General features: G+C 38.6%; 1 protein-coding gene across 2 annotated transcripts in view; it reads left to right on the top strand.

Annotated features, from left to right (window-relative positions):
* Positions 1 to 27,899, top strand: part of LDLRAD3 (low density lipoprotein receptor class A domain containing 3) — a 91,292-nt gene that overhangs the window by 42,659 nt on the left and 20,734 nt on the right. The window contains exon 4 of one of the 2 annotated variants that reach the window (XM_026034765.1): positions 1,777 to 1,908. In XM_026034765.1, the coding sequence (XP_025890550.1) occupies positions 1,777 to 1,908 (132 nt within the window). Of the gene's footprint in view, positions 1 to 1,773; positions 1,909 to 27,899 lie in introns of both variants that reach the window. The other variant, XM_026034764.1, reaches the window with a different exon arrangement.

Raw genomic sequence — 27,899 nt, 5'->3', positions numbered from 1 at the left:
TTGGCCTAGAGAGTCTGATTTGAGTCCTGGGAGGATTGTGGCAGAGACATAGCACCTCTGCAGAGCAGAGAAAACTACAGAAAGAGGATTAAAGGCTAGGGAAATAATTTGCAATCTTTAGCCTATGCTTAAAAAAATGGAACTGGAAAATTTTTGGACAAATATACCTTAATACCCTTGAGGTGGYGGAATTGACAAATGGCAGTTCTCAGGGTCGAAAACACATCAGGTTATATGCATGGCAGGCTTTCAAATGGGTTTTTTTTTTTTTTAATTACTCTTTAAGGGCACCTCTTTAAAAATATGCAGTCAGTATTAGGGACTTGTAATCCTCTTTGTTACTGTGACAGAGGAATACTTTGAAGCAGACAAGGCATCTAAACAGATTTTAAAGTTTTTCAGTTAGAATATTGAATTTATTTGGTCACCTCATTACCAAGAATTGGCAAAAGTTCAGAGAAGAGTGACAAAAATTACTTAGGGACAGAGAATGATTTATGAGACATTATTAGAAACAGCTAAATTATGTACATCTCAGCTAAGCCATGACTATGTAGGAAGATAAGGCTATATATGAAGAGTGTAAACATTGTTCAAAGAGAGGGATTTTATAATTATGTGTGCTGGGGTATGGCTAAAAGTAGAGTGATAAAATTAGTAAAGAGGAAAAAAAAAAACTTGAGATGAATATCAAGGAAATGTTGAGAGTGAGACTCGTGGAAGAGTCTCCTAGGACAAAGGGTGAAAACTGTACTACTTGAGGCTTTAAAAGAGACTGGACAGAATAGTAAATATGGTGCAAGATGTAGAAGAGGTAAAAGACTACCTCTATTAGTCAGCTGACAATTTATTCTGCTTTTGCGGTGTGTGCTTATCACCTAACACTATTTGAAAGAACATAAACTATTACTTGRAGAGAATTTTGTAGGAATTACTGCAATGTGCTTATTGCCCTCAAAAGGAAGTACAGTTCAAACACTGAGGAGTTGAAGAATGTTGATATCAACCCTTTGGGGAAGAGTGATTGGGTCGCTTGAGATTGTGTTGTTGTTGTTAGTGAGAGGACCTCCGCCCAGCCGTGGTGTCTAGATTGGCACTCAGGAAAGCTCCTACTCTGCCTGGGGCAGGAGCACACCCAGCAAGGGCTGGAACTGAACAGCTGCTGGTCTGATGACCCCTGCTTAGCAGTGTGGCTTTACCTTCCTGCAAAGGCATGCATCGTGATCATGGATAGGGTTTGTAAAGAGCTTCCAGAAATTCTGCAATCTTGACAGAGAGCTTACCTCGCTTGGAATTTCAGGTCCTGCATTGGCAGCTGGGCAAGAATTTTCGACAAAGTTCATTTGGGGGCTCTTCTCATTATGATTCATGGCAGTTTTCAACCAGAATTGTTGCTTGTAATAAGAGAATTTTGCTAAACTGAGGCTACCRTAATATGACTTAGCTGTTAGGCAGCGCTATATCTTATGTCTTGAAAGTGAGCAAATCCTGAGCACCCAACAGTGCTCCTGATAAGGGCTCAAGTCAAGAAGTCTTGAGTTAAAGATGAGCGGACTCATCTTTAGGACTCTCCTAATTCTAATGAATCTTTCCTGAATTAGACTTTCCCACTTACTGTGGTTGAGAGAGACCAGATCTGCCTGATTACTCGCACATATTCAGTGAATTAACCAACTGTTGAGTTGTAGTCAGTTGTTAGGGATTGCTTGGAGACTATTTCACTGCCGAGGTAAGAGAAATTCTAATGAAAGATCTCACTTTTTGTCTTTACAGCAGCAAATCCCTTGCTTTGCTCTACTGCCCGATTTCACTGTAAAAACGGTCTTTGCATTGATAAAAGCTTCGTGTGTGACAGTCAAAATAATTGTCAAGACAACAGTGATGAGGAAAGCTGTGAAAGCCCTCAAGGTAGGACTGGTGTTTTATTCTGTTCTGTAACATTATACCAGCTTTAATTAATGTGGAACAGGCTCAGAAGAAAACATAATTCTTCTGACTTACTCTGCATTGGATAGGACTGCTGTTTCCTAATCTTGCAAATAACACAAGTGAAACATGCAGGGTGTGTGGGAGTCTTTCAGTCCGAGGGCTCAGAAAGCTGCTGGCATCTCTTTCAGATTAGTTGAAACGCACTTTTGCAAAATCAYTTTGAGTCTGTGATCCAGTGCTCACTGAAGTGCTTAAGACAGTAGCTTCCGTGAGAGATGGTTTAGACCCAGAAGGATCAATAATAACATTTTATTTTGAAGTAGTTCAACAGTATGCCCATTTCCTAGATGAGTAACTTTGTTTAGATTAAATTTAGCTCTTTGTTGCTTGTTTCCTTTCTACAAGGTAAGTTTCACTGCAGGACGAGTCTCCTACTCATCCTCATCTTTGTATTTAAATAAAAAGGTCAGGATAGGGAAGAATTTTTTTTTTTACTGTTTTTAAGTTAATCTATATCCAATTTTGAGAGAATTTCACAAAACAACCTATGTCACTTTTCTTTTTAACTTCTGCTATAGCTGCATTTGGTGCTCCTTGGTTTTGTTTTCTATAACTTCATTCAGTGTTGTTCTATAAAACATGAAATACATATGAATTAAAGCTGATGATACACATACTGGGCATCATCTGCTAAACCTTTTTATGTCTGAGTAACTGTTGAGAGATCAGAGATGAAATGGAAAATGCGTTTTATTTGCAGAAGTGGTGCAGCCTGTTTGGGTCCATAGTGAGCAGGAAGCACAAACAGAGCATGGCATGAAAGCACATGAAATTAGGAAAATTGAAGGAGTGCTGATTGTTTAGTCCATTGAAGATGAGACAACTAAAATAGTGATAAATATTATTGACGAAACTTGCTCCTTGATGTTAGGCAAAGAGGGAAAAGATGCAACAGAAATGCCAACAAAAATGGCATGGAGGTATATGACAGTCTCTCTTCCAGGCAATTTCTCAGCTTAACCTATGAACCTATGATATCTGTTGATATCTGAAAATGAAATGGGTGATCTTAGTTGCTTGCTGTGCTCTGTGTCTCATCTTGGGGACAGCCCTGCTCAGGCAGAGCCTCCAAGGGAAGGGCTTGGCCTGCTCTCTGCTTAAACATTGCGAATGGGAGGAAAAGACTTCTGAGGGACCAAAGCTTGTATACTGCCACCGCAGCAATGCGGTCACCACTGTGCTGAAGGCTGAGGTGTTTTTCATTGTAGGCCTAAGGCAGCTTAGTAAGATTAACATGTACGGTATGGTAAGGGTTTGTTTTGTGTGCATGTTGGTGTGTGGTTGTGTTTCTTTTTTTTTTTTTTTTTTAAAAAAAACCAAAAGCCTTAAGCGTCAGTATTCCCTTCCAAAGTGGGGATGGCTGCATCCTCTGCAGATTAATTGTCTGGATTGCATCCAAGATGTTTGTTGTCATGACAGTCTGCTTTTGGAAGTGCCTGTCAGGCTCAGGAGAAGAAAAGAGCTGWATTTCATGAAGCTGTTACTTTGTCTATACCTTTGGTCCTCTGGAAAAGTCAGATTAGTAAAATGATTAAGCAAAGTAATTCTGTCTTACTCTGTTCGTAAAAGAACATTGAAACAAGAGAAAAGGAAATCTCTTTCATTAGGACTATAATAATAATGGCATATTTAAAACAAACRAACAAAAAAAGGCGCAGTTGACAAGAAAAAGTGGGCCCGAAGTACAAGATTAGGAGTAAAAATTTCCTGAATTGAAATTCTGGCTCTGTCTATCCTTTGGCAGTCCAAAGTTTTTCCTCAATTGCCATTTCCCCATCTGCAAGTAGGTGATGCTTATATATCTGTCTTTCAATATAAGGATTAAACAGTATAATGTGCTCAGCTTCCCATCTGAATGTAAATGACGCTTTCCTCCTGAGTTGGCCCCTATGGATATATTGTTCCTCGCTTCCAAGGATACAAAGCACTTTGTGTTAATTGAGAATGAAAGGCTACTGAGGACAGTCCTTCCTTTCTCACCAGTCTTTCTACAGCAGATCTAATTACAGTCATTATGATGAGCTTCATGTTAACATAGCACCCAAGAATCCTATACATACAGAATGTAGTTGTTGTGGATACTTAGGAACAGAGCAAGAGTGACAACCTGTAATGTATTATTAAATCAAGATGAAGTATTTTCTTCCCCCTAGCCACGATATGTAGCAGCTGTAATTCATAGYGTAGTTGAGTGAAGTCTGACATACAGGATTGCCCTTGTGTGCTATTTTTCCCTTTACAAAAACAAAACAAAAAAAAAAAAAAAACCATAAATTTCACAAACAGGAAACTCCTGAACCACTCCCTATAGTAGGATAGGGTAATTATCACTATTTAACAGATAGAGAAAATGAGGCACAGAGCAACCCCACAAAATGCCCCCAGAGTAGAGCTCATCTATGCTTATCTGTTTCAGGGGAATGTTGTGAGACTTAATCAATGTTAGCAAACTGTTTTGAGATACTCTGATAACATGTGGCATAGAAGTGTGAATTATTAATTGGTACTTTGCTGTTTTTCTGCTCTTGGGTATATGGACAAGCTTTTTAAATTAACACCTCTTCCTACTCCTCCATGAACTTCAAAGACCTCCTTTATCCTGCTGTCATTACAGAAAAGCTCCAATAGCATATGTGTTTGCTTTGTGTCAAATATACCCCTCTATGCATAAAGAACCTGTCAATTAAGGACAGTCAGTGTGCAGGCTAGGAAAATAGGAATGTAGCCCCCTACTGAAAATTGTATTGACCTAGCTTTGATGTAAGAGACTTCAAAATGAGCCATCCTTGATGAATGCTAGCTTTGCTGAGACATTGCAATTTGAGATGAACCTGAAGCTGTGGCTATATGAAGATTAATTTTAGTCATAACTAGAGGTGGAGTAGAACCATTTGGGGCGTCTCTGTTTCTCAAGATATAAAAGAGGGAGGAAAGTCAAACTTTTTTCAAGACAATTTCCTGCCCTTTCTTATTCCTTATCACTTGTAATAGAGTGTTGCTCACTTTACATAGGCTTTTATGTCATGGCGGGAGTATCAATTTAAAAACTTAAACCACTTCAATTTAGAAGCAAGTCAGATGATTCTGCTCTCATTCTTAACGGTAATTATTTGTAGTTCTTGTAGCTGCCTGAATAGCCCTCAGAGTTGCTGCTTTATTCTCACTCCAGATATACTTCTGTCATCTCTATTTTCTAGCTTTAGAACAGAACGGCTAGGCTTTTCTCTTAGTTCAGAATATAGTGCCTCACTCATAGGGATGGGTAAAGGCTATAGTTGCTTACATTAGCCCCTGTGTCTGCGTGTGCCTAGTGTGAATTGTTCTCCCTAGGGTGTACTTGTAGCTTTAACAACACTTGCAGATTGGAATTTCTGTTCCTCCTGTATGCTTACTGTATCTTAATCCAAGAAAATTCCTCTCCCCCATTCATTTTTCTTGTATTTCAGGATCTTTCCCCATTCCTTAGATTAACTGATATTTATAATCATTCAGAACAGCTGCTGCTCTAGATGTACTTGTCTGACCTGCCTGTTTTAGGAGAGGGGGATTTCTCCTGGTTCCACTGAATTAGAAGAGAATTCCTTGTTCTTTTTCTGTCTCCTATTCATATTTTTCAACAGCTAAGTGAATTTGTTCAGCTTTTAGGTCTGTATTTAATATATACCCTTAATTCCTTTCTAGTGTTGCTTCCTTTTCATTTTCTCATCTGTTTTAGACTCTTTATTCTAGAAAGATTTAACAGCAACAAAAGAAGTATATTGGCTATTTTAATTCAAGCTCTCTTTCTTTCATGGCTCTTTTCTTTCCTTGAAAGTTTGCTAAATACCCTTATTATTTTTAACCTCATTGCCTAGGAAATGGCTTTTTTATGGATCCAAGTCTGTATTCACTCAGACTGGTGCTATAGAGACCCTTGGCTTCAGTAATGTTTCTAACATTTTAGCTCTTCAGTTGTTAGTAAGCAGTAGCACTATGGTTAAGTTACAGACCAAATGTTTTGCAAGGGGCCTGAAAGTGATTGCTGCCCTACTTTTCGGCAGGGTGTTTTGTGATGCCCAGTGTTGCACATGTGGATCCTTGCCTTTCTTTCTCCCTAAGTTACGTATTTTTTCAATTGAATTTGAATTAGAATTCTAAAATTCTAAAACACACTTAGAAACATACACAGAGGAAAGCTCTGTTCTTCCTTCTGTGGCATGTATAAATTGCTGGTATAAAAATTGTCAGCATTTTGTACAGTGAAAAATCTAGCCCTGTGTCAAACAAGTAAAGCGAGCTCCAAAATGTGATTTATTAAAGTTAATTATTGTCATAAATTCTGTAGCGAATATGGTGATTTAGGTGAGACTAGGTAGGAATCGACCTGCCCATAACTGTAATCATCAACTAAGTCCTGTTGCTGATGCTTGCATGTACATTTGTGTGGAGTTTGTATCATCAGCCCCTTGCTGGTGTTTGCATAACACGAAGTTGGTTTTAGAATGGACAGCCAAATGCAATGGATGTACTCTGAATTTGCAATGAAATATCATAACACCTAAGTTAAAAAGACATACGTAGCTCCTAGAAAATCCTGCTCCATGTGGTGCTTGTAACTAGCCATTTACATGTGTCAAGCTGAATTCCTACACCCCCAAATGCTCGGGTATCACTTAGACAACCAAAACCTCATAGTCTGATTCTGGCTGCCCCTGTTTCCTTTTACTGAGTCTCTTTGACTCCTTATTTACACAGCTGGTAAACTGAAGCTCAACTGGTAATTGCTGTATATAAGCTTAGCCCAAATTTAACCCACAGCTGGAATTTAACACTCGGAGACAGACTAAATAGAAGCAGGAATTTAAGAGTGGATACAAATAAAACGTCACTGAATGTTTTATTAAGTAAAGGCTATGCCTGAGCATATTTAGCAATCTGAAATTCCTGATTTATGACATTTCTTAGATGAAAGTAATTCTGTCATCTGTGAATTCCTTCTTTCTTCCATTCCCTGATAAATTCAGGCTTCCTCTTCTTTATCCCTTTTTATTCCTCCAAAGATGATTTATTTGAGGTGCTATTGACCAGGTGGTTCATCTGGGTGGAATATGAAAGTTAGGATGAGCTACAGGAAGTGGATGTTAGTACTAGAAGCTATTTCAGGTGACTGATAAGTTCATCTATGAATTGATTTTAACAGCACGTGGACTTCAGATCCTCCTACCTTCCAGGCTGGTTTGTAGTTCGATCATTTATCCTTTTGATTTGGACAACGTGTAATAGCACAGGATTTATTATGAATGGTCCTAGATTTGGAGTTCTCCGTGAGAAGAATGTTAACTTCTGTGCCTTTGCACATCTTCATCTGGAGCATTCTTATGTCTGTAGCAACTAGTTAGATTTTTTTTTTCCCCAAATGAACAGCTGGGGAAAGTTGCTACTCCCACAAGTTTGAGCAGAGACTTAGGCAGAGCGTGCAGAGGTTTGTTTCTTGCTCTTCAGAATTTGTTGTTCTTTTTGTTCAGTTACTAAATAGGCCATTTTTTTGCTGAATATTTCTCCTGATCACATAGGTATATATTCTGATTTTATTGTTGTTGCTCAATTTTGTTCTTTTCCTCCCTGCCCGTAACTGCCAGCAGTGAAGTCAGCAAAAGTGGCTGTGAAAATGTCAGACTGCACCTCTGTCCTCACCTGAAGCTAGTTTTGCACATGGCTATAGCCAAAGATGTGACAAAAAACCACAGTTTTTAATCTGGGAATAAGTTGGGGTTTTTTGTTTCTTTTTTGTTTAATGTGTGTTCTTCATCTGGTGTAATGTACTTATTACTCAAGCCTGCAGCTGCAAGCAAAGCCACCACGACCAACTGTAGAAGTTGTCTGTATCCAGGTGCTGTAGCAGCTTAATAGATTATCAGTTGTATAATTGACTTAAATCAGCATGGTATCTGTGCAGACATTTTGCTAGGGCAGCATTATCAAGGTCTGCTGAAAAGTTTTACTGATATCTGTTCAACAAGGATAAATGCAGTGACTCTAAGTTAGGCAGATATCAGTGTAGGTAGTATTGGTGCATTGCAGTTGCCTCCTTAGAGAGCACTTAGTCCTGCAGGCAATTTTGCATTTCTATAGAGACCTCAGATGTGTGGGACTTTCATGAAGTCTAGAGCAATTTGTGCCAGTTTTCTGAGAAGTCCTTACTCAGGGTAAATTTTTTTTTTTTTTTTTTCTTCTCAGAGTGGCATCACTTAGCTTGCATGGCCCCAATCCTACTTTGTCTAACAGAAAGTTTAATTTTGTAGCTTTTAAGTGAACTGAGGACGTGGGAAATTTAGTGAGGAGTGGGAAGGAGTACCCCACCACTCTCATGAGTATTAACACTAGGTCTCAGTTCATGCTCCTCCTTCTTCCAAATGTGGGTCTCTACCAGGTTAACAGGAGCAGTAGCTTTCCGCGCCTCAAGCAAGTGCTGATTGTCTGTTTATTGCAGATTACACTTAAGTTACTGTTACCAGTGTGCTAGATTGACTGTGGAGCTCAAGTTTTTTGCAGGTGATTTTTAAAACTGGAGCACATTGTCAGCTAAGGCTCCAAATAAAAGTATTTCATACTGCCTGATCTAAAACTAGCAATATGAAGCTTAATAGGTAAATGCATTACCACCAACACTTTAAAAAAAAAAAAAAAAAAAAAAAATTGTTGCCAAGTTCATTCTGAGTCGAGCATTTCACGACCTGTAGGTCTGTGAAGGGCAAGGCTGTTAAATTCTTAACTGTCCCTTCTTTGCTACTTTTGCATTAAAATTAGTGTTTCAGAGTTTGATCAACCTTGTTTTAGAAAGCTGGTTACCATGGTAGTCCACTGAAAGCTGTGAAAGGGTGAGAGACATCACTTTGTTGTTGTTGTTGGGTGGTTTTTTTTCTTTTTTTTTTTTTTTTTTAGCCTATTGGTGTTCCCTGGCCTTGCCCAACTAAAACACTCCAATCTCACATTACCAGATATTCTGTGCTAATTTGCTTTAAAGGATTGTGTTTAAAAATACATATTTATGAGGGATGTTAAAAACATAAAGCAATTATATAATTTTCAATTAAATAAACATCAACATGCAATGGGAATTAGAAGCTGAATAATTAATTTTCCATTCATTTGCGATATAGAGTCTATGCAAATAGTAGAACTTTGAGAACAAGCAGGGTGAGGAGTGCAGAGGATACACTCAGTCAGTGCTGTAGTTTTTTGTCCTAAACTACCTTTTAATATCTGTATTCAAATTCAGTTACCAAAACAGATGGAGGAGTTTGTGGAAAGTGGCAGTCTGGTGAATAGGAAGCTTTGGGAATAGAAGTCCTGTTCATGTACACGGCCTATACAATTCATATACTTATGTAATGTTTCGGCTAATGTAGCTAAAGAACTGGAAAATAGGGGAACGTGTTCTCATGTCATGAGCACAGAGATATCAGCACCTCAAGCCACCTGGATTCTTTCTGCTACTGAGACGGTAAATGACCTTCGCATTTTTAGGTAACCTCTGTCATATATGCCTTATCTCTACTTTGCAGACGAAGAACACCAAACTGTTTACATTCAAAGGGTTTGTGAAGGATTATAAAGAAATTTGAGGAAATTAAATGTCAAGAACTATTTCCAAGTATTATCTGTCAGCTGAAGTGCACCTGCCAGTTGCTATGAGTCTGGGCATTGGTGCTGAATTGCATCTTCGTCTTTTATATTGATGTTAGGATTCAAAGCAGAAGTTTTCAATGCGTGTTCCATACCTTATCTTGCATTTATTCCAAAGCTACTGTTATGCTGCATTAAGCACAGGAGTTGCCAACTAGGTCTTAAGTAGAAATGATTTGGGGGATTAGATATTTTTGTTAAGGGGTTGGAAAGTGTGTTGCATTGTACTAAAAGCTGTGCAAATTAGTTTGTTCTGTTCATATTTCACTTTAACTCCTACGTGCTGAACAGCTAGCAAACGTTAGCCTCATTTCAGTGATGGCTGTCTAGGAAAAAACTTGCAGATTTTTTGAGCTTTGGGCTTTTCTGTGGAATATGGTTCTCACAACTTACCTTCTATAAGAGAAGATTTATGATTTGCCATCTACATGGCACGTTCTGAAGTTGAGAGTTTTCTTCAAGAGGGCCTTCTTTAACATAAATATGACTGTTACCAGTTAGTTTTGAAGTCCCTGTTAACTGGAGCCTTGTCAAATAGTTTGGAAAGAGGTGATTTAGACTTGAATTGAGGGGAAAAAATCATTGCATGCAATCAAATGGGAAGCTCCATGAGGCATTTGGCACTGATTATTGTAAGAATTATTTGGGAAAGAGTATCTAAGTTGAGTGACTAACTTGCCATTGATTTTTCCCATTTCACGCTCTTAAGTAGAAGCAGAAAACAGTAAATGTGACTTGAAGAGAACAGTGCTGTGGAGGAGATGGTTATATCTTTCTTTAATGGCTGGARGAACATGATCAATCAAGGAGAGGCACGAGGATAAAAAACCATATGCTCTATTCAAAAGTTAGCAAGTTCCAAGCTGAGTTTTTTGCATCTTGTGGATTGCTGTTAAAACCCACCTTAGCTGACCTTACTGGAGCAGATATGGTGGTGATCAGTTGGGTAAAAGGGGCCTTAAGAAATGGGTTTCACCAATTTCATGAATACAAATGAGACACAGTGGCAGAGAGAGGAGTCTGGCTTTCAAATGTATCTAGTTCTGTGTGCCCTTAGGAGGTGCAGATCTTAGGTAGTAGCTTAAGCCAGGGTTCTAGCTGCTATTTTTTTATTTTGTTTTATGTAAGGACTTTGTGTTCCTAGTCCAGTTTTTCTACTGTTTGGAAGACAGTTCATGTATTAAGATGAAAAAGGTGGTAACATTCTGCTGTTCAGTTTGTACCATCAGTTTTGCGGTGAATCATACGTCATGGTTTACAGTTCCCAGCTGAACATCTCATTTTTTCCCATTGAACTTGCACGAGTGTGATTAAATCATTAAGCATTTGCACAAGCCGCGACTTGAATCTTCCCTGTCTTCCAGCTTGCTCTTTTCACCACCTCTTGATATATAGCTCCCTGAGAGCTGATGATTAGTCAGTGACAGTGTGAGATTTCCTTCTAGTTATGACTGTTAATTACAACAAAACATCCAGAGGGTTTTCCAGGCCAAGCTGCATGTAATTCGAAGGAGAGAGTGTGATGGATGTCTGGCTGACGCACATATTTTATCACAAGTTTCATATTGGAGTGAGAATGTGGCACGATGCCTTCACAAGCTGTATTGGTCATTTGAGATGGAAAGCAAAATGTGGAAAAGTGTGAAATGAGTTAACCTCCTAATAATGAATATCCCAGGAAGATACAGGAAGGCTGGCTTTTGGTCTGCAACATTCTTATGTTCCTGTATATTGGTAGTGTTTTCCTCCATTCCAGAAAGCCGAGTGTAAGCATGGAGTAGAAAATATTGTGAAGGTAAAACAATGAAGGCAGAAATCCAGGAATGTGTTCAGTATGTCACAGTTAAATAGCCTGTTGGTTTTGGTATCATGTTAGCTTTTTGTTTATTTCCCCCAATCTGCCTCCAGAAAATGTTTATTTTTTTTTTTCTTTTGGGAATAAATCTTAAGTTTACTGTTTGTACAGAAATTGAGTCAACTTGTGCCTTTCTCTGATTTTTTTTTACTGCCTATTTATTTCTGGCTTTTGTAAAGATATCAAACAAGATGTACTATATGTTAAACCATCTCCAGACTTTAATCAGCTTCCTACAGTTAAAATATGATCATTATAATATCCTAAAAGTAAAGCTCTCCTATTGGGTCATTGTTAGTAAAAGTAAAGCTCTCCTATTAGTGTCATCCTGGAGTGGCAGGATCTAGTCTGGATCTAATAAAAACCTCCCAAAACAACAATAAAAAAGCACAAATCTTCAGTATTCTCACAAAGAAGAAGAAAAAATCTTCAGTATTCTCATCAAAAAGAATAGCAGTTTTCTGATAAGTTCCACATTTCTCTACTATGAGTGCCAAATGGTAGCCTCTTAAGAGAACAATGGGCAATATTCAGAGCAAGTGTGCCTTCATCTTACTATAATTTCAGCAGAGGTTCCATATTACAAGCTTAATGTTGTCTGCATATCCTAATCAGAGAACAGGAGTCAGTTTCTGATGCAGCTACGCTAAAGCTGTTACAGCAGGAATTTCCTTTCTGCCTATTTTACCACATAATTTGTGCATCTTATGATGTTTTATTGCCTTGTTTCACAGTGTGTGTCAGGAGTTTCTCTAACACTGTGAGCAATTCCATGCATGTGGTTTGCTAGGTCTCCTGATCAGTCTCATGATGCTTTTGACATTAGGGCTGCACTTTGGCAACAATGATTTCCTGCAGGACACCGGAACTGAATATGTTCAGTGGAAGGGGGAGTCTTGAAAGAATTTATTACATTAAACATCTGTTAAAAGAAGTTGTTTCCACAGGAACTGTTTTAATAATCCACTTCTTGAGTGTAAGCTAGGAGCAACCATTTGGTAAGCCCTCTGCCACACACAGCACCCGGCAGCCAGCAAAGCTGTTGGCCTGCAAAGCAGAATGGTGCTAAAGCTGTCTGCTTGTACTGTGGGGGGTGGGGAGGCAGGTACTGCAGGTGTCTAGATGGTAGGCTTTCACACGCAGTCATTCCCGCCATTGTTCAGTGCTGTAAAACCCCTGAAAGGCATCCCTGAGAGAAATCTCCAAAACTGCTCATTTTATGGTAGTTGCCTCTGGATGTGTAATCCCATCATATTCTGTCTCCTCCCATGATGCTGTGTGTGTAGACTTCTCTAGCTCTTTGKTTTTTGTTGTTTGTTTGTTTGTTTCTCCATTCATCCCTTCATCTCTTCTACTCTTGTTCTGCAGTGAGAGAGCTGGGGAGATGATGCACAGGACGCGCATTTCTCACCTATATGTATGATGGCTGTGATTGTCACAAATGGAAAGCCCAAAATCATGATGGTGGGTTCCCCCCCCCCCCGGTGTTTTTTTTTTCTCAAAGTGCCTTTTTTTTTTCCTCAAAGGCAAAAAAAGTCAACTTATAGTACGCTTTGTGCCCCAACGTACAATATATCACCTTTTTATCTACAATATCTACCAAAAATATTTTTTAAAGAAAGAATGTAAATAATGAAGCACTAAAGAAAAATTTAGGCATGCAAAACTTACTCTGCTTGTGAGAACATTGACTTGGGCAGTAATCACACAGACTTCTGTTTCAGTTCCCTCTTTGTAAGAGTTTTCAAAGTTGATCTCTACTGCCTGGCAATTCAGTTAGCTGTGTGTTTTATTCAGTATAAATTTTGAGACCTTAGGTAGTGAAGTTTTCATTATATTTCCTGATAGAATGTTCTATCTGCTAATAACAGTTCTTACAATTGATTTTACAGTTCTAGCATCACCTCATTTCTCCCTGCTCTAAAGTTATAAAAGTCTGACTCTTACTTTCCCCACTTGGTTTCTGTTTTTCTACACACATGTAGTATGGTTCCTTTATCATGGACATAGAATGTCTTTAACCTTTACTTTGCCTTTCTGTTGTGTATGCTGAAAGAACTCGTGGGTTGTTTAGTTCTAGGGAAATCAAAGAAGAGAGTAGATTTATCTGACCGCTTGTGGCCTGAGACTGACATTGAGATTAAAAGGAGCTCTGAACTGCAGTGCTCTGCTTGTGGCCTGAGACTGACATTGAGATTAAAAGGAGCTCTGAACTGCAGTGCTCTGCTTCTGCTGTTTCTGTAATCCATACTGTGAATGTGTCCTGCATTTAATGAACGCTTCCTCTTCTGTATGTTTTTTGTATGAAGATTTCATAGACCAGTTATTGAGAATTTTTGCTGAGCCTTATTAAATAACTTTCGCTGCAAGCAGATTCTGCTTGTCCYGAGATATGGTTACGTGCTGAGTATATTTTCTGGATTCTTAATTTGCCAGTGGTGAGCTCAAGGTAATTTCAGGCCCATTCAGYCATTAGGAATCCATTAAAATACTACTCTAGGGCTATACCTTTAAACATAGAATTTATTATTAACATTTGTATGTAGTTCAAGTTGTCTTACTCTGCTTCTGTCCTTTGCATTTTATTTGTTTTTCACGCAAGCTTTGTGTGTTGGTATAGACTTCAGCTAAGAAGAATACAGATGGGAAGCAAATTTTATGACATWTATCATTTTGTTTATTATACCATTTGTGCCTTTTCTTTTTAAATCAGCCACTGATAAATCATAGGAGTTGGTCCTTAGGCCAGTAGAGTTTATTATTCATTTCTGTTTTTGCTAGATCTCAATTTCAAACTCATCCTTCTGTAATTTACATTTAGTATTGTGAGATTCACCTGTATCTATCTAGCAGTTGTGAAGAAGAGCTTTGCGTGGTGTTCCCGCGGCGCTCCTGCCTCCTCTCGGGTGGCAGCCTTCAGGGTGCTGCCCTGGATCTCCGAGCTGGCAGCCACCTGCTCAGGGCAGAGCCAGCCGCAACCGCGACCCTCCACCTGCCGCCCACCCACTGCCAGACACAGACAGCTCTGCTGCCACTCAGCGACTGCCTTGCAGTACTCGTTTTCTTAGGCATTTTCAAGCTGTGGGAGAATTATAGAAGAACTGTGTTTTAATTGCCAGGTATTCATGAAATGACCAAAAAAGGGGTCTAGTTTTGAGGAGACCTTCTTTGGAGACCTTCTAGGAGAATTTCCACCCTTCTTGGGTGGAAGTAGAGCAATATTTGTGTGTGTATATGTATATAATTTTTTAAACTCTTTTGAAACTGCATCTGTCTCAGCACACAAGATTCTTAAATYTACTTAGTAACTTGATTGTTTCCATTTAAAAAGTATCTTATTAACATCATTTTTATAAATATGCATATTGAAAAAGATAGTACAATTGAGTAATGCTGTCATTCAGCAACATTATTTATACTGCTTTCTCCAGTGCTTTCTTTTGCAGGGCTGTTTATGCATAACTTCAAAGTATTTTTACTGTCCAAGAACAATATTAAGTAATTTAATTAGCTTGGAGCATGTCCTGGGATTTTTTTGTGCTTTAATATTTTTTAATGATCCAGTGGTGAGACTTCAGCGTGACTTTTGCAGCCACCCTGACTGTGCAAGTAGAATGTCATATTCTCTAGAATTGTGTAAGCTACTCACAGWTTTTTTTCCTTTTTCTCCTTCAGAACTTCTCATCCTATTTCTTTTCTGTAGGTAGACCCACAAGACAGGTTTGAAAAATGATTGGAAATGTTAAGAAGGCTTGGTGCCACATTAAGTCTTTTATAGGTATAGGTTARCGCGCTGAGTATGTTCCACTTGTGTTTGGCCTATAGAAAAAGTGGCAGCTGCCTTCAGGCTGGACAGCATGAGGACTTCAGTCCCTGACCTGTGCCTTTGGAGACTRTCCTGGGGCAGCAGAGGAGCCGTGCCCGCCTACGTCTTCCCTGAGATCTTTCCAGACTTCTCAGCCTTTTTTGCTTCATCTGTAYGCAGTTGATGGACTGAAGCTATTGACTGATGGAAGATGTTATAAATGTGCTGTTCCTATAGTAGAGCATCAAGTAGCAACTTCTAGATCTGTAAATATGTAGGCATCATAACTTGTAAGAGGGAGAGTTCAGTTGGGTAGAAAGGGGGATCAGCGAGGCCAAAATATTGAAGTCGATGAGTTTCCCTCTGYCTTTCCTTCCCTCAGGCATCTCTCTCAGAACTTCCAGTTGTTGCTGCTACTTGTTAAAAGGTTTATTCCCTCAGTCATTCATTGCTGAGTCTTGCATTCATTCACTGGTAGTAGTAAACCAATCTTGTCTTTCCACTGCACTTTTCAGTGAAAAGCCTTTGATTTGTCCTTCAAGTAGAGTGCCTTGAAGTGCAGGCAATTGTTAGGTGGCTTTCATTTGCTGAATCAGGGGGGCCTCTGGTGAAATGAGAGAATACTGTAGCTAGGGAAGAGCACAAAAAGGAAGGATTATTGCTTGTATTGGTAATTCTGAARGCTGACTGTTCCTTGCTCCCTCTCTTTAATTAGAGAAAATATTGTGGCATCCTCACACTGACTCATTCAGCAGTTTCTGGTGAATCTGAAATGYGTTAGCCAGGATGTTTCTGGGCTGCTGCTTGTAGGAGTCTTAGAAGATGATGGCTAGGAGTGTCCTTCCCTGTGGCAGTCGTCAGTCTCTTTGGTGGTAGATGGCCTTATAGAAAGTTTGTTTGGTGTGATTTTTGTTATGTTATGGAGAAGTGACAATGGAAACGGGAAGAGTAGGCTTAAGTGGGAGATGGGATCCTATCCTGCTACATCAGCTCAGGAAGGGGAGGGGAGGACTTTGAGGGCCATTCTGTGCTGGGTTTGCGTGCAGTGAGTGAATGCACTGTAGAGGACAGTGTCACCGCCTTTTTTCTTCTCCATTTTATGCTGTGCCTTTGCCGTATGTTCTGACAGCCTTGGAGAAAGCCACCTACTTTTCTTGTTTCGCTTGCTTAGCTAAGCTTATGAACATTCATTTCTCTCAAGGATTGAACCTATCGTCTACTTAAAAGCATTTACTATTATGAATTACATTGTCACTCTATTGTAGACCTGGGGTGTGCTTTAAATGAAGCAGGGAGTTGGCTCATTGCCATGTTGTCCCTCTCACCTTCTTTTCAGCCAAGCCCAAGTTACTAGAGTAAACTCTTATTGCTTATTCCTGTAGGATATAGTAATCTTTCCCACAAAACATAGTTATATTGAATTAATACAACTTATTACTGCATCTTTTACTGTTACATGCATGCACTCAGATATTCAAAATGARTTTTTCATGCAGACTTCCAGAGCTCAGGTTTGCTCATTTGGTGTTCGGCTGGGTAACCCCATCAAGTGCATTTTATCTCCATTTTTCCTTTAAAAACCAGCATAGCTGAATTAGTAAGAATATTTTGCTCAAAAGAGGTTTATTCAAAGAAGCCCAGAAGGCTAAGTGAGAGTCCTAGCTTGTACACAGAGAATTTGCTTTGCTTTCAGTAAATGGTCTGTGACCTAGTAGTTGTTTTTAGGTAGTTTTGCATAAGAATTGCACTGAAGGTGGTGGGCAGCAAGTGAAGGGAAATAGCACTTTTCACAGAAGTCACATTGCAAAAAGAGCTAACTGCAATTCAGCTACTGAAACCTGAAATAGAGGACCTTTAGTTGAGCGAGGACCTTGTGTCTTCTTCTGAGATGAAGCCTTGAACTTAGAGAATCTTTTAGCTGAATGGTGACACCRTGCTCTTGATAGCAGGCGCTTGTGAGTGTGTATTGCTACTATTTGTAGGACCTGACTTTTCTTTTKCTTCTTTCTTCCTGGGTGCGTGCATACCCCCCTGCCTCAGGAAAGTCATTTGCCCTAATGCTGTGTTTGACTTGGGATACCTGATGACTTTACAGCCTGAGAATAAGTTGCTGTAGCCATTGCATTCACAAGTACCATCAACACAACACATTCTTTAAAGTGTTTGATTGCTTGAGACAAATCTTTCAAAACATTAAATCAGCTTAAATAATTAGATGGCAAAAGCAATAAAATTCTGTGGATACACTTCATTTTTCATAATGCACTTTTTTTCCCTTTTCAAAGACAGACAAGAAGCTTGAATTCAAAAGTAATTAGACCTGCAATCCAAGCAAGACACACAAAAAAGTTGTAATTTAATGCTAATGCAGGCTTTTTTTGCAGTTTGGGAATGGTGGTTGCCCACTTAGATGCACACAAGTATGCACATCATTAGCATTGACAAAGAGCTGACTGTTAACTTTGAAGTTCTTGGTTTCCAGGAGTTTATCTCACAACTCTTATTATGTAAATTGATTTTTTTTTTTTCTTTTTTGACTTGAGCAGTTGCTGTGAGAATAAGTCTGTCTACAGYACTGCATGGGCTGCATTCTGCAAAAGCTAGGCAGAACTATCTGTTCTGCTGAAAGAGAGTCATGTTGCTTTGATTTATAATTAATCTTTAAGACATTAAAGCACCTTGACAGTATAAGACAAACAAATCTGTCTGTCTGCCAGAGTTGTTTGCCCGATAAGGCATTGTCCTACATTGTGCTGTGTGCTGTGGCTTGGTGAATTACTGTGTTGTAATTGTGAGCTCTCCTAAAGAAAAGGTGTGTTGCATGAGGCTATGCTTCTCTTGAAAATATGTAGAAAAAATATGCTTAAAGAACCTAACTCCTACTTGAGATCTGTTTGAGCCTACATGAGAACAGGCAGCAGAAGGCAGCTCTGCACTCATTAGCAAGCTGGGCCAAAGCAACCAAGGACGTTAGTGCCACAGTTCTGGCCAGGCTCGCTAAGGCTGCTGTGGGCTGGGGCTGTCTGCAGGACACGGGCCTCCATGCAGGCAACTGGGGTTCTTTGGTTCTTTGGTTTTTGCAAAGCTGGAATGTATGTTTGRAAACTGTCAAGAATATTTTTCTTACTCTTAGCTGCATTTGTGGATGCTGTGAAGTGCTTTTGGAGATAATGTACACAGAACTGTTGGGAGAGGTCCTTTGGTGAAAATATATTCTGTGAAGCTTTTCACAGTGGTATTGTGGTTGGCTTTTCCTTGAAAACCAACCACTTCAGGCATCTTCCTAAATAAAAAGTGATCTAGGTATTTCTTAAGATGGACCTTCAAATTAGAAGCTTCATGCTTGAATGTTGAAGTTCTGCCAATGACCATGTAGTCCCTGTTAAAGAAGACTAAAATGTCTTGAGGCACTATTGGATATATTTGTGCCTATTTGGGGAACTTTTACGCTCCGATAGTACAGTTAAAGCAGACAAACTTGATCTTTTCTAAAAGTGTTAGTCACACTGCCTGGAATTACCGATCTGTAGTAGATTCATGCCATGCCAGGGTTAATATTTGTTCTTTCTGGTTTGCTATAAATACCATCACGTGAATGCTGAGCTTAGGTTGTATATAACAAATACTTGGGGAAAAAAAGGGAAGATCTTCCTTCTCGGAGCACCATATAGAAAGCTTTGCAATAATATAGCTGATTACATGTCAGAATAACTTGCTATTTCCTCTATCAATCCAAAGGATAATGGTTTCCATTCTGATCCCTATTATTATAATTAGATACTTTCAGATCATCTTGTGAATCTTGTTGTGTTAACCGTATCATATATTGACTCTTGTATGCTAAGTATTTTCCAAGGATATGTATTTTATATGAGTTTTCAAAACATCCAGGTGAACAAAGTGCTGAGGGAGACTCCCTAACATGCAGCATTCAGAGTTCTGTCCTGTGCACTTTTAGTAACCTTCCACTRTGTTCCATAGCCTCAGCCTGGAGTGGCCTTATTTGATGTTCAGTCAGTTGATCAAAGCACTGGGTTTTTAATCAGCCAAGGGAAGGTGTTTCCATAGCATCGATTTTTATTGATGAGGATTWAGTGAGAGGCTGGCTTGCCCTTCTGAGTGGTTCTCTTGTGTCAGAGGCAAGCTGCTGACCAAGGATGCTTTTAAGCATTGTTAATGATCCAGGGAATGTACTGTCAAATATTTTCTTTTCAATGTGTCAGTGAAGAGTTTTTTGTTGTTTTTTTGTTTTTTAAATCACTTCAGGTTAACATTGAGCTTGCTGTGTAGAATCATAGAATGCTTAAGGTTGGAAGGGACCTCAGAGGTCATCTAGTCCAACCCCCCTGCACACATAGGGTCACCTAGAGCATGTGGCACAGGGCTGCATGTAAGTGGGTTTCAAAGATCTCCAGAGAAGGAAATGTATGTATTCGTTGCCACYATCATTTCCTTGTGTTCCTTTGGGATAAGTGCCTGTGAAGGCTATGAGGCTATGATTATTTCTGCACTCTGTTTCTTTCATTTCTTGATGGAAGGGAATATCATTGCCCTCTGAAATGCAGTGGAATTTTTAAAAGCAGTCGTGCCATGTAAAACGTACTATATTCGGCCTCAAAGAATTAAATTATATGCCAATGGATAAGAAATCACACTTCATGATCAATGTGATCAATACTAAAGAGCAATAGTGGTGTGGGAGTTTTTTTTTTTTTTTTCCTCTTCTCTCTCTTCACGCTGCCTTGAGCTAGAGTATAGGCTCAGTCTGAGGCCAGGATTCCAGAATCATTGCTTCAAAATCTGTGTTATGTTTTACCAGCCGCTAGTGCAGATTTGACACTTAACATGACACTGACACTAATTGTGACACTAAAGAGGGGACTAATTGGGACAACTAAAGAGAATAGGTAATACAGATTCAGCACAAAGCCTTCTGTGATGGTCACCTGTTAATTTTTTAATAAATTTACCCAGTAGTGTGAGTTTGTGTCAAATCAACCAGCACTGTGTGAGATGAGGGCATGGTATTCTTGGTTTCAGATTTCAGACTTGCACTGGTTCTGCAGTTGCTTAACAGAATGCTTCTGTCCTGGGAAGTGTATGGGAGCCACACAGAGAAGCAGATTTCACTAAATGCTTCATTTGCATTTGACTACCATGAGTCAAGTAGAACTTCTTGCCTAAAAGTGGAGCCCTTCTAACCCTCAGAATTGTAAGGCATGATTCTGTAATTTCGTTTCTTTGTCCCTAATCTCTAGGCTCTTATGGCTTCAGAATTGCATGTGACTGTGGAATAGCAGCCTGCAGAGTGAGCCCATCCCAACTGTTTATACCAGTGTGGCCTAGCGCTTCCTTGAATGGGACAGCAGAGCCTGGTATTGGTGATGGTACTTCTGCTCCTAGCTGCCCCTGTAGTGATGTTGGAATGTTTCCAATAATTCCTCCATAGTGGCACTTCTCTGTAGGAAATAAGTATTGATGGAGTTGAGGTGTATGAATTTATCTTCCAAAGAAGGAAAAGATCCTRTTGGAGACAGTCTAATGTTTCATGGGGTTTGACAGTGCAACTCTACATTTATCTGCTGCATATGTGACTGTATTCTTTGTTGACTCTTGGTGCTCATAAAAGAGGATCCACCTTGTTGGCAAATAGTTTTTCAACTTTAAAAGATGCCTGATTTTTATTTTTAACAAGTTTTCTGGTATTATAGCTAAAGTGTAATTATCCGTCCACAGACTTCCTGGCATAGTTCTAGTTTTCACCGCTGATTGCAAAACTGAATATCCAAGAAGCTTCCTTGCCAGTTGTACTATCCAAATCAAAGAACTGAGGGATAGAATGCAGTTCCTTGATCATCTAGGATCCTACTGATGAGATTTACTGCGAGTTTCTGCCTTGATTCTTAGTTTTTAAGAGAGGAATCATCTTCATCTCCCAAGGATGTAGTTTGAGCGGTTATAAATTGATTGTAGATTTACTTAGGCACTATAGTAATGAAAAACATTAAAAGTCTGAAAATATGTGGWTTTTTAGCAATAAGATAGGCCACCAATAATAGTAGCGACTCTCACTTGCTTGAAGTGTCTTTATTTGTGGGTAGATAAGATATTGTAGACACACTAGATTTAATGCTGTCTTTTCCTGCTGCTGTGTTTGTACATATCTATCAAATGATGGAAGGGAGCAAAAGCCAAGAGTATTTGTCCGCAGCACAGATGTAAGCAAAACACACAGCCAAYTCACCGACACTTTTTCTAGCAAAGGTTTGAAGAGAGAAGGGACAGAAAAGGTTTATCTTTAAAAGTAGTGTGAGCTGCAGCAGCTTTTGGGTGAAAACTCATTTTTAATTGAACAATTGAATTGATTTGGGGGGGAATTTTTTGTCTTTTGCAGTCCGGAAATTTCCGTATATTCAATATTGCCTAATGCTTGTTGCCATCATGACTTGCTTGTTTTTGAAAGCATACATGTACAATAGGTTCACCTGCCTCCTCAGGGGCTCTTAGAAACTTTAAAGGAGGGAGGGGGATCATTTTTGCCATTTTAAGATATAAAAATGGAAAATTCAGTCAATTAAGAAATGAATTGCAATTCAAGTGATTGTTCAGCTGTATGCCAACAGAGACAAAATCACCTGATCACAGTATTTGGGTAAAGTTATTTGTGCCTTAATGTGGTGTTGAGATCAAATGGGTTACCTATTTGCTGAAAGATTATATCTTTGTCCTTTTTAGCAGAGTGTTTTGTATTATCTATACAAACTGCAAAAGAAGAAATTACTTCCAAATAGAGCAAGACCTCTAGGAAATGGAAAAATAAATTGCATTTTTTTTCTATATGAACACCAGGGTCATACCTTGCATTGAAATCTTGAATGTATTTGTGGCAGCAGTCTTAAAATGTCCTTTAGAAGAATTTCAGAGAAATGGCAAACTGAGCATTAGTGTCTTGTCATTCAGTATCCAAGGGGGCGGCGTGTACTGTCGCTCGTTTCCTGGAAGACAATGTTCAGCAAGAAACTGGAGTTGCCTGGGAAGAATCTGTTCCTTCCTTTGGTCTATGGAAAGCTTAGAGGTGATGCATACAATTCCCCAGGACATCTGCAAGTATTCTGGAACCTCTCTGTAAGCACAACTCTGTATGGTCAAATAAATACCATCTTGTGTTTGTATCATATGTTTCATCCTCCTGGCACAAGTGTTTTATGAACTGTCTATCTGTAATGCTCCTACTTTGACACAGCTAATGGCAGCTAGATGGAGGGATGGATCTTTGAGGAAGAGAAACTATTGGTCAAGGATATCAAAACACCTTTTGCAGAATGCATTATGCCTGCGTAGATTTTTTTCCTGTACCATGAAGAACAGGCAGGGATTGACATTCTAATGGTCTCCTAAAAAATAAGTGGCATTATCTTGATTTATTTGCCTGATAGGAGGAAGGACTTAGGTAACCTTTTCCTGATCATAGTCTCTGGTTCTAGTGGGTCTCAGTATTTTATGTGCAGTTTTCTATATGCTCTTTGCATTGCTTTTCTTATGAGGTTCAGTAGGTATTAGAAAAGCAAGTTTCAGCTCTTTGAAAGAGCATCATTATTATTCATAGACTTCATCAGGAAGGGGAAATACCTGGTAGTTAGCATAGTGCAATTAGAAACAGTTTTTTCACTGTTTTTTTATATAGCTAAAGTTACCCACATTCAGGGCCACRCTTCATAAATGGCTGCTACACAAAGGAATGATACATCGCTGTAAACAAAGACTAAAACATGAAACAGATTCAAGGTGTAGCACATATAGGGCACTGAGTTTTATTTCAATTGGCAAAATAGCTTTTGCATTATTATAGGGGCAAGAGAGGAGTCTCATTATTTAAGAGCAGGAAGAAGCAACTGGAGTTTAACAGATGATTTGAACTTGGGAAGCACTTTCATTGTCTCTCAGGAATGACTTTGCTCACACAGTTTGTGCACATACTGGCCTCTATTCCCCTGCAGTTACAATATAAGCCCTGTTCAAGTTAAGGTGGTGTTACAAGACTATGAAGATACTAGGGCTGAGACCTSCTTCTTATCAACTTCGTGACCTTAAGTCTGTGAGCTTATAAAGATGTTCCTGTCACCTCATCCCAACTTGGAAAAACAGTTCTTGTTCATGTTGTTTCTGTTCTGTTTGAGAAGCCACCATTTYGCTTTAAAGTTGCCAAAAGTTGCCTGCATCTGAAAGAGTACTTTTAAATAACAAAAAAAAGTCATTTTGTATTCTGAAGATATTTCGGAAGTTGCTAATGCTTCTATACATGCTGATGAAAATCAGTGTATAAACCCATTGTATAACCATTATGTGGSATATACAGCTCATCGATGTGAGTCCCATATTCAGTGCTGTTCATTAAACTGCTTCTATTAATTACTCTGGATAACTAAGTGAAATGGTCCTCTACTTCCCTAAATTTAATATTAATGATTTGAAAAGACAACAATAATTCTTTCTTGGATAAATGTCATTGCAATACCATCTCTCCCACTTTAAACCATCAACTCAAAGAAGAGATCGCTCAAGCTGAAATTACAGCAAATGGGGTCAAGAAGTTGTATGTGAGGTAGAGAGATCATTACCTTAAAGAATATGATTATCTAAATAGAAAAGACTAAGTGAGAGGAATAGAGGCTGGAGCAATTACTAAAATTTATAGTAGTCAATGAACAATAAAGTATTTATACATTACTGCAATTCCACGTGATGGACACACTTTCAAATAAATACGTTTTACCAGAGAAATTCAATATTTAGCTCTGTAATACTGAGCTAAACAAAAATTGATGTGATGCAGGCATTGACTCCCATGGGAAGGTTTGATGCTGATGGCGACAGTAGTTTTACACTTCATTGGTTGTGTGTTTTATCACATTAGTAATTATCTCCGTGCTGTCATGTGGTCCTAGAACTGCCCTTCATTTGAAAACTGATTTTTCAGATGTCAAGAAAAACTTCATGGTTTGCAGAAATTAGTTTGTGTGTAGCGCTATGGGAGTTGGGAAAGGGGTGAAACTCTAAATGGGAAAAAATAATAATTTAGAATTTCACTACTGCCAAATTCTTAGTATTTTCCTTCACARGTAGATCTACAGTACCTCATTATCCACCAGTTTTCGTTTACCCCCATTAGAAGAAACCCATAGAGCAGCAGTCCCTGGGTGTTGAGGGGAACTGTGCTGATAGGCAGGGAACTAATGTTCTCTCTTTTGGAATCGCTATTCTGCTTGGGGGTGAGGTAAAGTTTAGAGGCAACATAGAGAAGGAATTGGTGAATGTGTTTTTTTATTTCTGGAATTAAGCGTTGATCAACTKATGATAACAGCAAATCTTTGTCATTGATAAATGGAACAAAGAGGTGAAGGAAAATAGCTTTGGGAAGGGTGGGTGTGAAGACGCATCTAACTGTTTTGCTGTTGGAAAGGTAAGTTTAACTCATATGCATATGCCTCAACTTTTAAATACTCAGTTAACAGCTCTTAGATAACTTAATCTCATCAGGAAGAAGAGAAACTACTTCCTTTCCATCACATAAATTGATTTTTTTCAAAGATTGTCTACTTTCATCCCCTTGTCTTAACTGGAAGCTATTTGCTAACCTGTAGGATACAAGACTGTTATTTAGATTGAGAATGTCTTATTTCAACAGTACAGTATCATAATAAACTTACATTTGCCTGAGTCTGAGAAATAAAATGTCTGTCTTATTTCAAGCTGCAGAAAAGAGTTTACACTGGATAGTAATACTGGAGCATGAAGCTGTTAACCAAATCGCGATCAGTGCAACAGCTTTTATGTTGTGAGAACTTGTCAGCTAGTCTCAMATTTCTTGCTGTTGTTCTTAAAATATGAGATGTGTAAGTAGTTTAAATTGCTTTGTAGATGTGGCGGAGACAGATTCTCCAAAACTGCTTGTCCTAAGGGAATCAATATTAAGATTGTCAAAATGTCAAAAGCCAGAAATCGGTGTAACTTCGCTTTTCAAATGAGTAGCAAATCATCTGGTATTGCTGTAATTAGCCTGGTATAAATGAGATTAATATCAATATCAGATTAGTGGCTAATTGGAGGCCTCTGACTGATGTGAGTATGTTTTGGGGGAGTAGAGGGAAACTGAAAATCAGTTTTGCTGCRCAGGCTTTTCCTTTGCTCTTTTGCAGGTTGACTCGCATGCACTTCTTCCACACCCGGGCTTGCAAGTTTTTGTAATCTAGGGGGGATAATATTTTAAAAATGAACTAATTTGGTTTTTGGCTTATCTAAGAGATTTAAAGATGGTTAAGTCTATAGTTATTAAGAAGTGTAACACTTCTACCTTATATTTGAGGAAATGAGCTTAGGTTCTTACTATTATTTATTAAGTCCTAATTCTGTCTGATTTTTCTTACAGATTTATTTGTTGTTCTCTGCTCCTTGCATTTGAGTTGCAGTACAGCTGGCTGACAGATGAGGGGGAATTGCATTTGTTTTTCTTTGAACAAACTGTATTAATTAAAATGTTTCCCACTGGGCTTGCAGTTTGATATGTAGCACATATCAGTAGTTTAAAAAAAATAAAATAAAATAAAATAATAGGATCATTAAGTTTAGTTTAGGTCCTTTCAGATTTGAGAAGCACAGTGCAATCTCAAGGCAGGAGGTTTAAGCATTGAACAGATAGTTTGGGGCATTACACAGAAGGATGTGTGTATGTTTTGTTAACCAGGGAAAAATAGAGCAGGGTGGAGAGAGAATTACTTTTTAAACTAATAAAGCATTTCAATTCTTTGACAAGAGCAAACAAAAGTTAAAATTAAAAATGAACTTTCTTTCATATTTTCTGCACTTATGGGTGTCAAAGGCCCATATGCATAATATATYTGTGCATTTATTACTGGAGTATGGAGGAAAAAAAAGGGTGCCTGGGATGTTTTTGTCCTGCCAAGAAGATTTCAGTATATGTTGTCTATAGTAGGCAGGCTTTATTCACGGGCAGTTTGTGGCTCGGCAAGTGCAGGTCTATATCTTCTGTTTCCTTCCTTTTAGCCTGGGTGGGGATATCCTTCTGGAAAATGTTTGAATTGTCTGGCAGCTTTTAGGGCATTCAGATAATCAGGAGCTTTGGAWATTTGGAAGCCAGTAGGAAGAAATAGTTCTCTCTACAAATAATTTTCTCTACAAACCAGGCTGAAGTGACAGGAAGGGTATGAGCTAGTTTGCAAGAAGATATTAAGACCAATAGTAAGGAACATGTACTGAGTGTTTTAGGAGCATGTATCATTAGTTACAGGAGAAATTCAAGTTTGGATTATTTCTGTACACTCTAATCTGGGTTAAGATTTATGTGACATTGTTATTCATATGTTGTGTGTGTGTATAAAAAAGTGTATACTGTTAAAAATGAACAGTATACAATGGAAGAATGAATAGGAGCTTGGGTCTGCTGTAAAGGAGAGAATTTGCATGTAGGATTTCAAATGTTTATCACATACTTACAAGCCCTAGCCTTGGATTGCCATGGTAAGTGCTTCTGCTCTGTGGCATATGTATAGCAGGAGTAGCAGGTATAAACAGGGCAGATGAAGTTTGTCTGTTGGGCTTCAGATTAAGACATCTTCCTTTTATTTAAAAAAGCTTTGGCCATGGGCAATATAATGCAATATTTTTTTTTTCTCTCCTCGTTCAGATCGCTATTAAAAATGCAATGTAGTATAAAGGATCATAAATTAAGGATGTGTGGCTCATTAAATGAAGTATTTTTTTTCCGGTTAGCAGAGAAACAGAGAGTAACCAGTAAGCAAATGAAGAACTATATTTAGAATTTCAGCCAAGAAACTATACCAACAACCAAGTCAGAAGGAAGTTTCGTTGACTAATCTGTGCCCGTTATTTAGGACTATACTGATATAGTTGGGGAGGAAGGAAATGGTGGAGAGGAAAGGAAAAGAACCAAGAATCGTTTTAGAAGTATCTGTGCTATTGAACTGAAGCAAGCAATTGCTAAAAAAAAAAAAAAAAAAAAAAAAAAAAAAAAAAAAAAAAAAAAAAAAAAAAAAAATCTTGGTTAATGCAGTTGAAGTGTTCTGTTTCTGCTTCCATTTTGGTTAGCAAAAAATATCCACCCTTTCCATGCTAAAGCTAGATGTGTTCTTTCCCTAAAATTGCCATGTTTGTATCATATATTCACATGTTATACACCCTGAGTGTGTTTGAATTAAGCTTACCAAACCTAGATTTGCTTAAGAGTATTGTGTTACTGAAAGTGATACTTGAATTATGCCAGAAGGGGCAAATTCATGTGTCCAACATTGCCAAATTGAGTATTTTCCATTAGAGTGAGGTCATCTTGCCAGCCTTCACTGATTTCAGGGGGAAACAAGTTCATTTTAAACCACAGCAATAATTACATCTGCATAGCTGCTTGACTGATTTGATGTTTTATTAAAGCAGAAGGATGGTGGTAGGGTAGTTTGAGCTAAATAACAGATACCATTTGTAAGACTGATATCTCCTGATTTCTTTCTCTTTTTTTTGCGCGTTTAATAACATTTCTCAGTACAGKATGTAGGT

The sequence above is a fragment of the Nothoprocta perdicaria genome, unplaced genomic scaffold (genome assembly GCF_003342845.1).
Source record: "Nothoprocta perdicaria isolate Ctin4 unplaced genomic scaffold, notPer1 scaffold_15, whole genome shotgun sequence".
Taxonomy (NCBI): Eukaryota; Metazoa; Chordata; class Aves; order Tinamiformes; family Tinamidae; genus Nothoprocta; species Nothoprocta perdicaria.
This window is presented reverse-complemented; position numbering and strand designations above follow the sequence as displayed.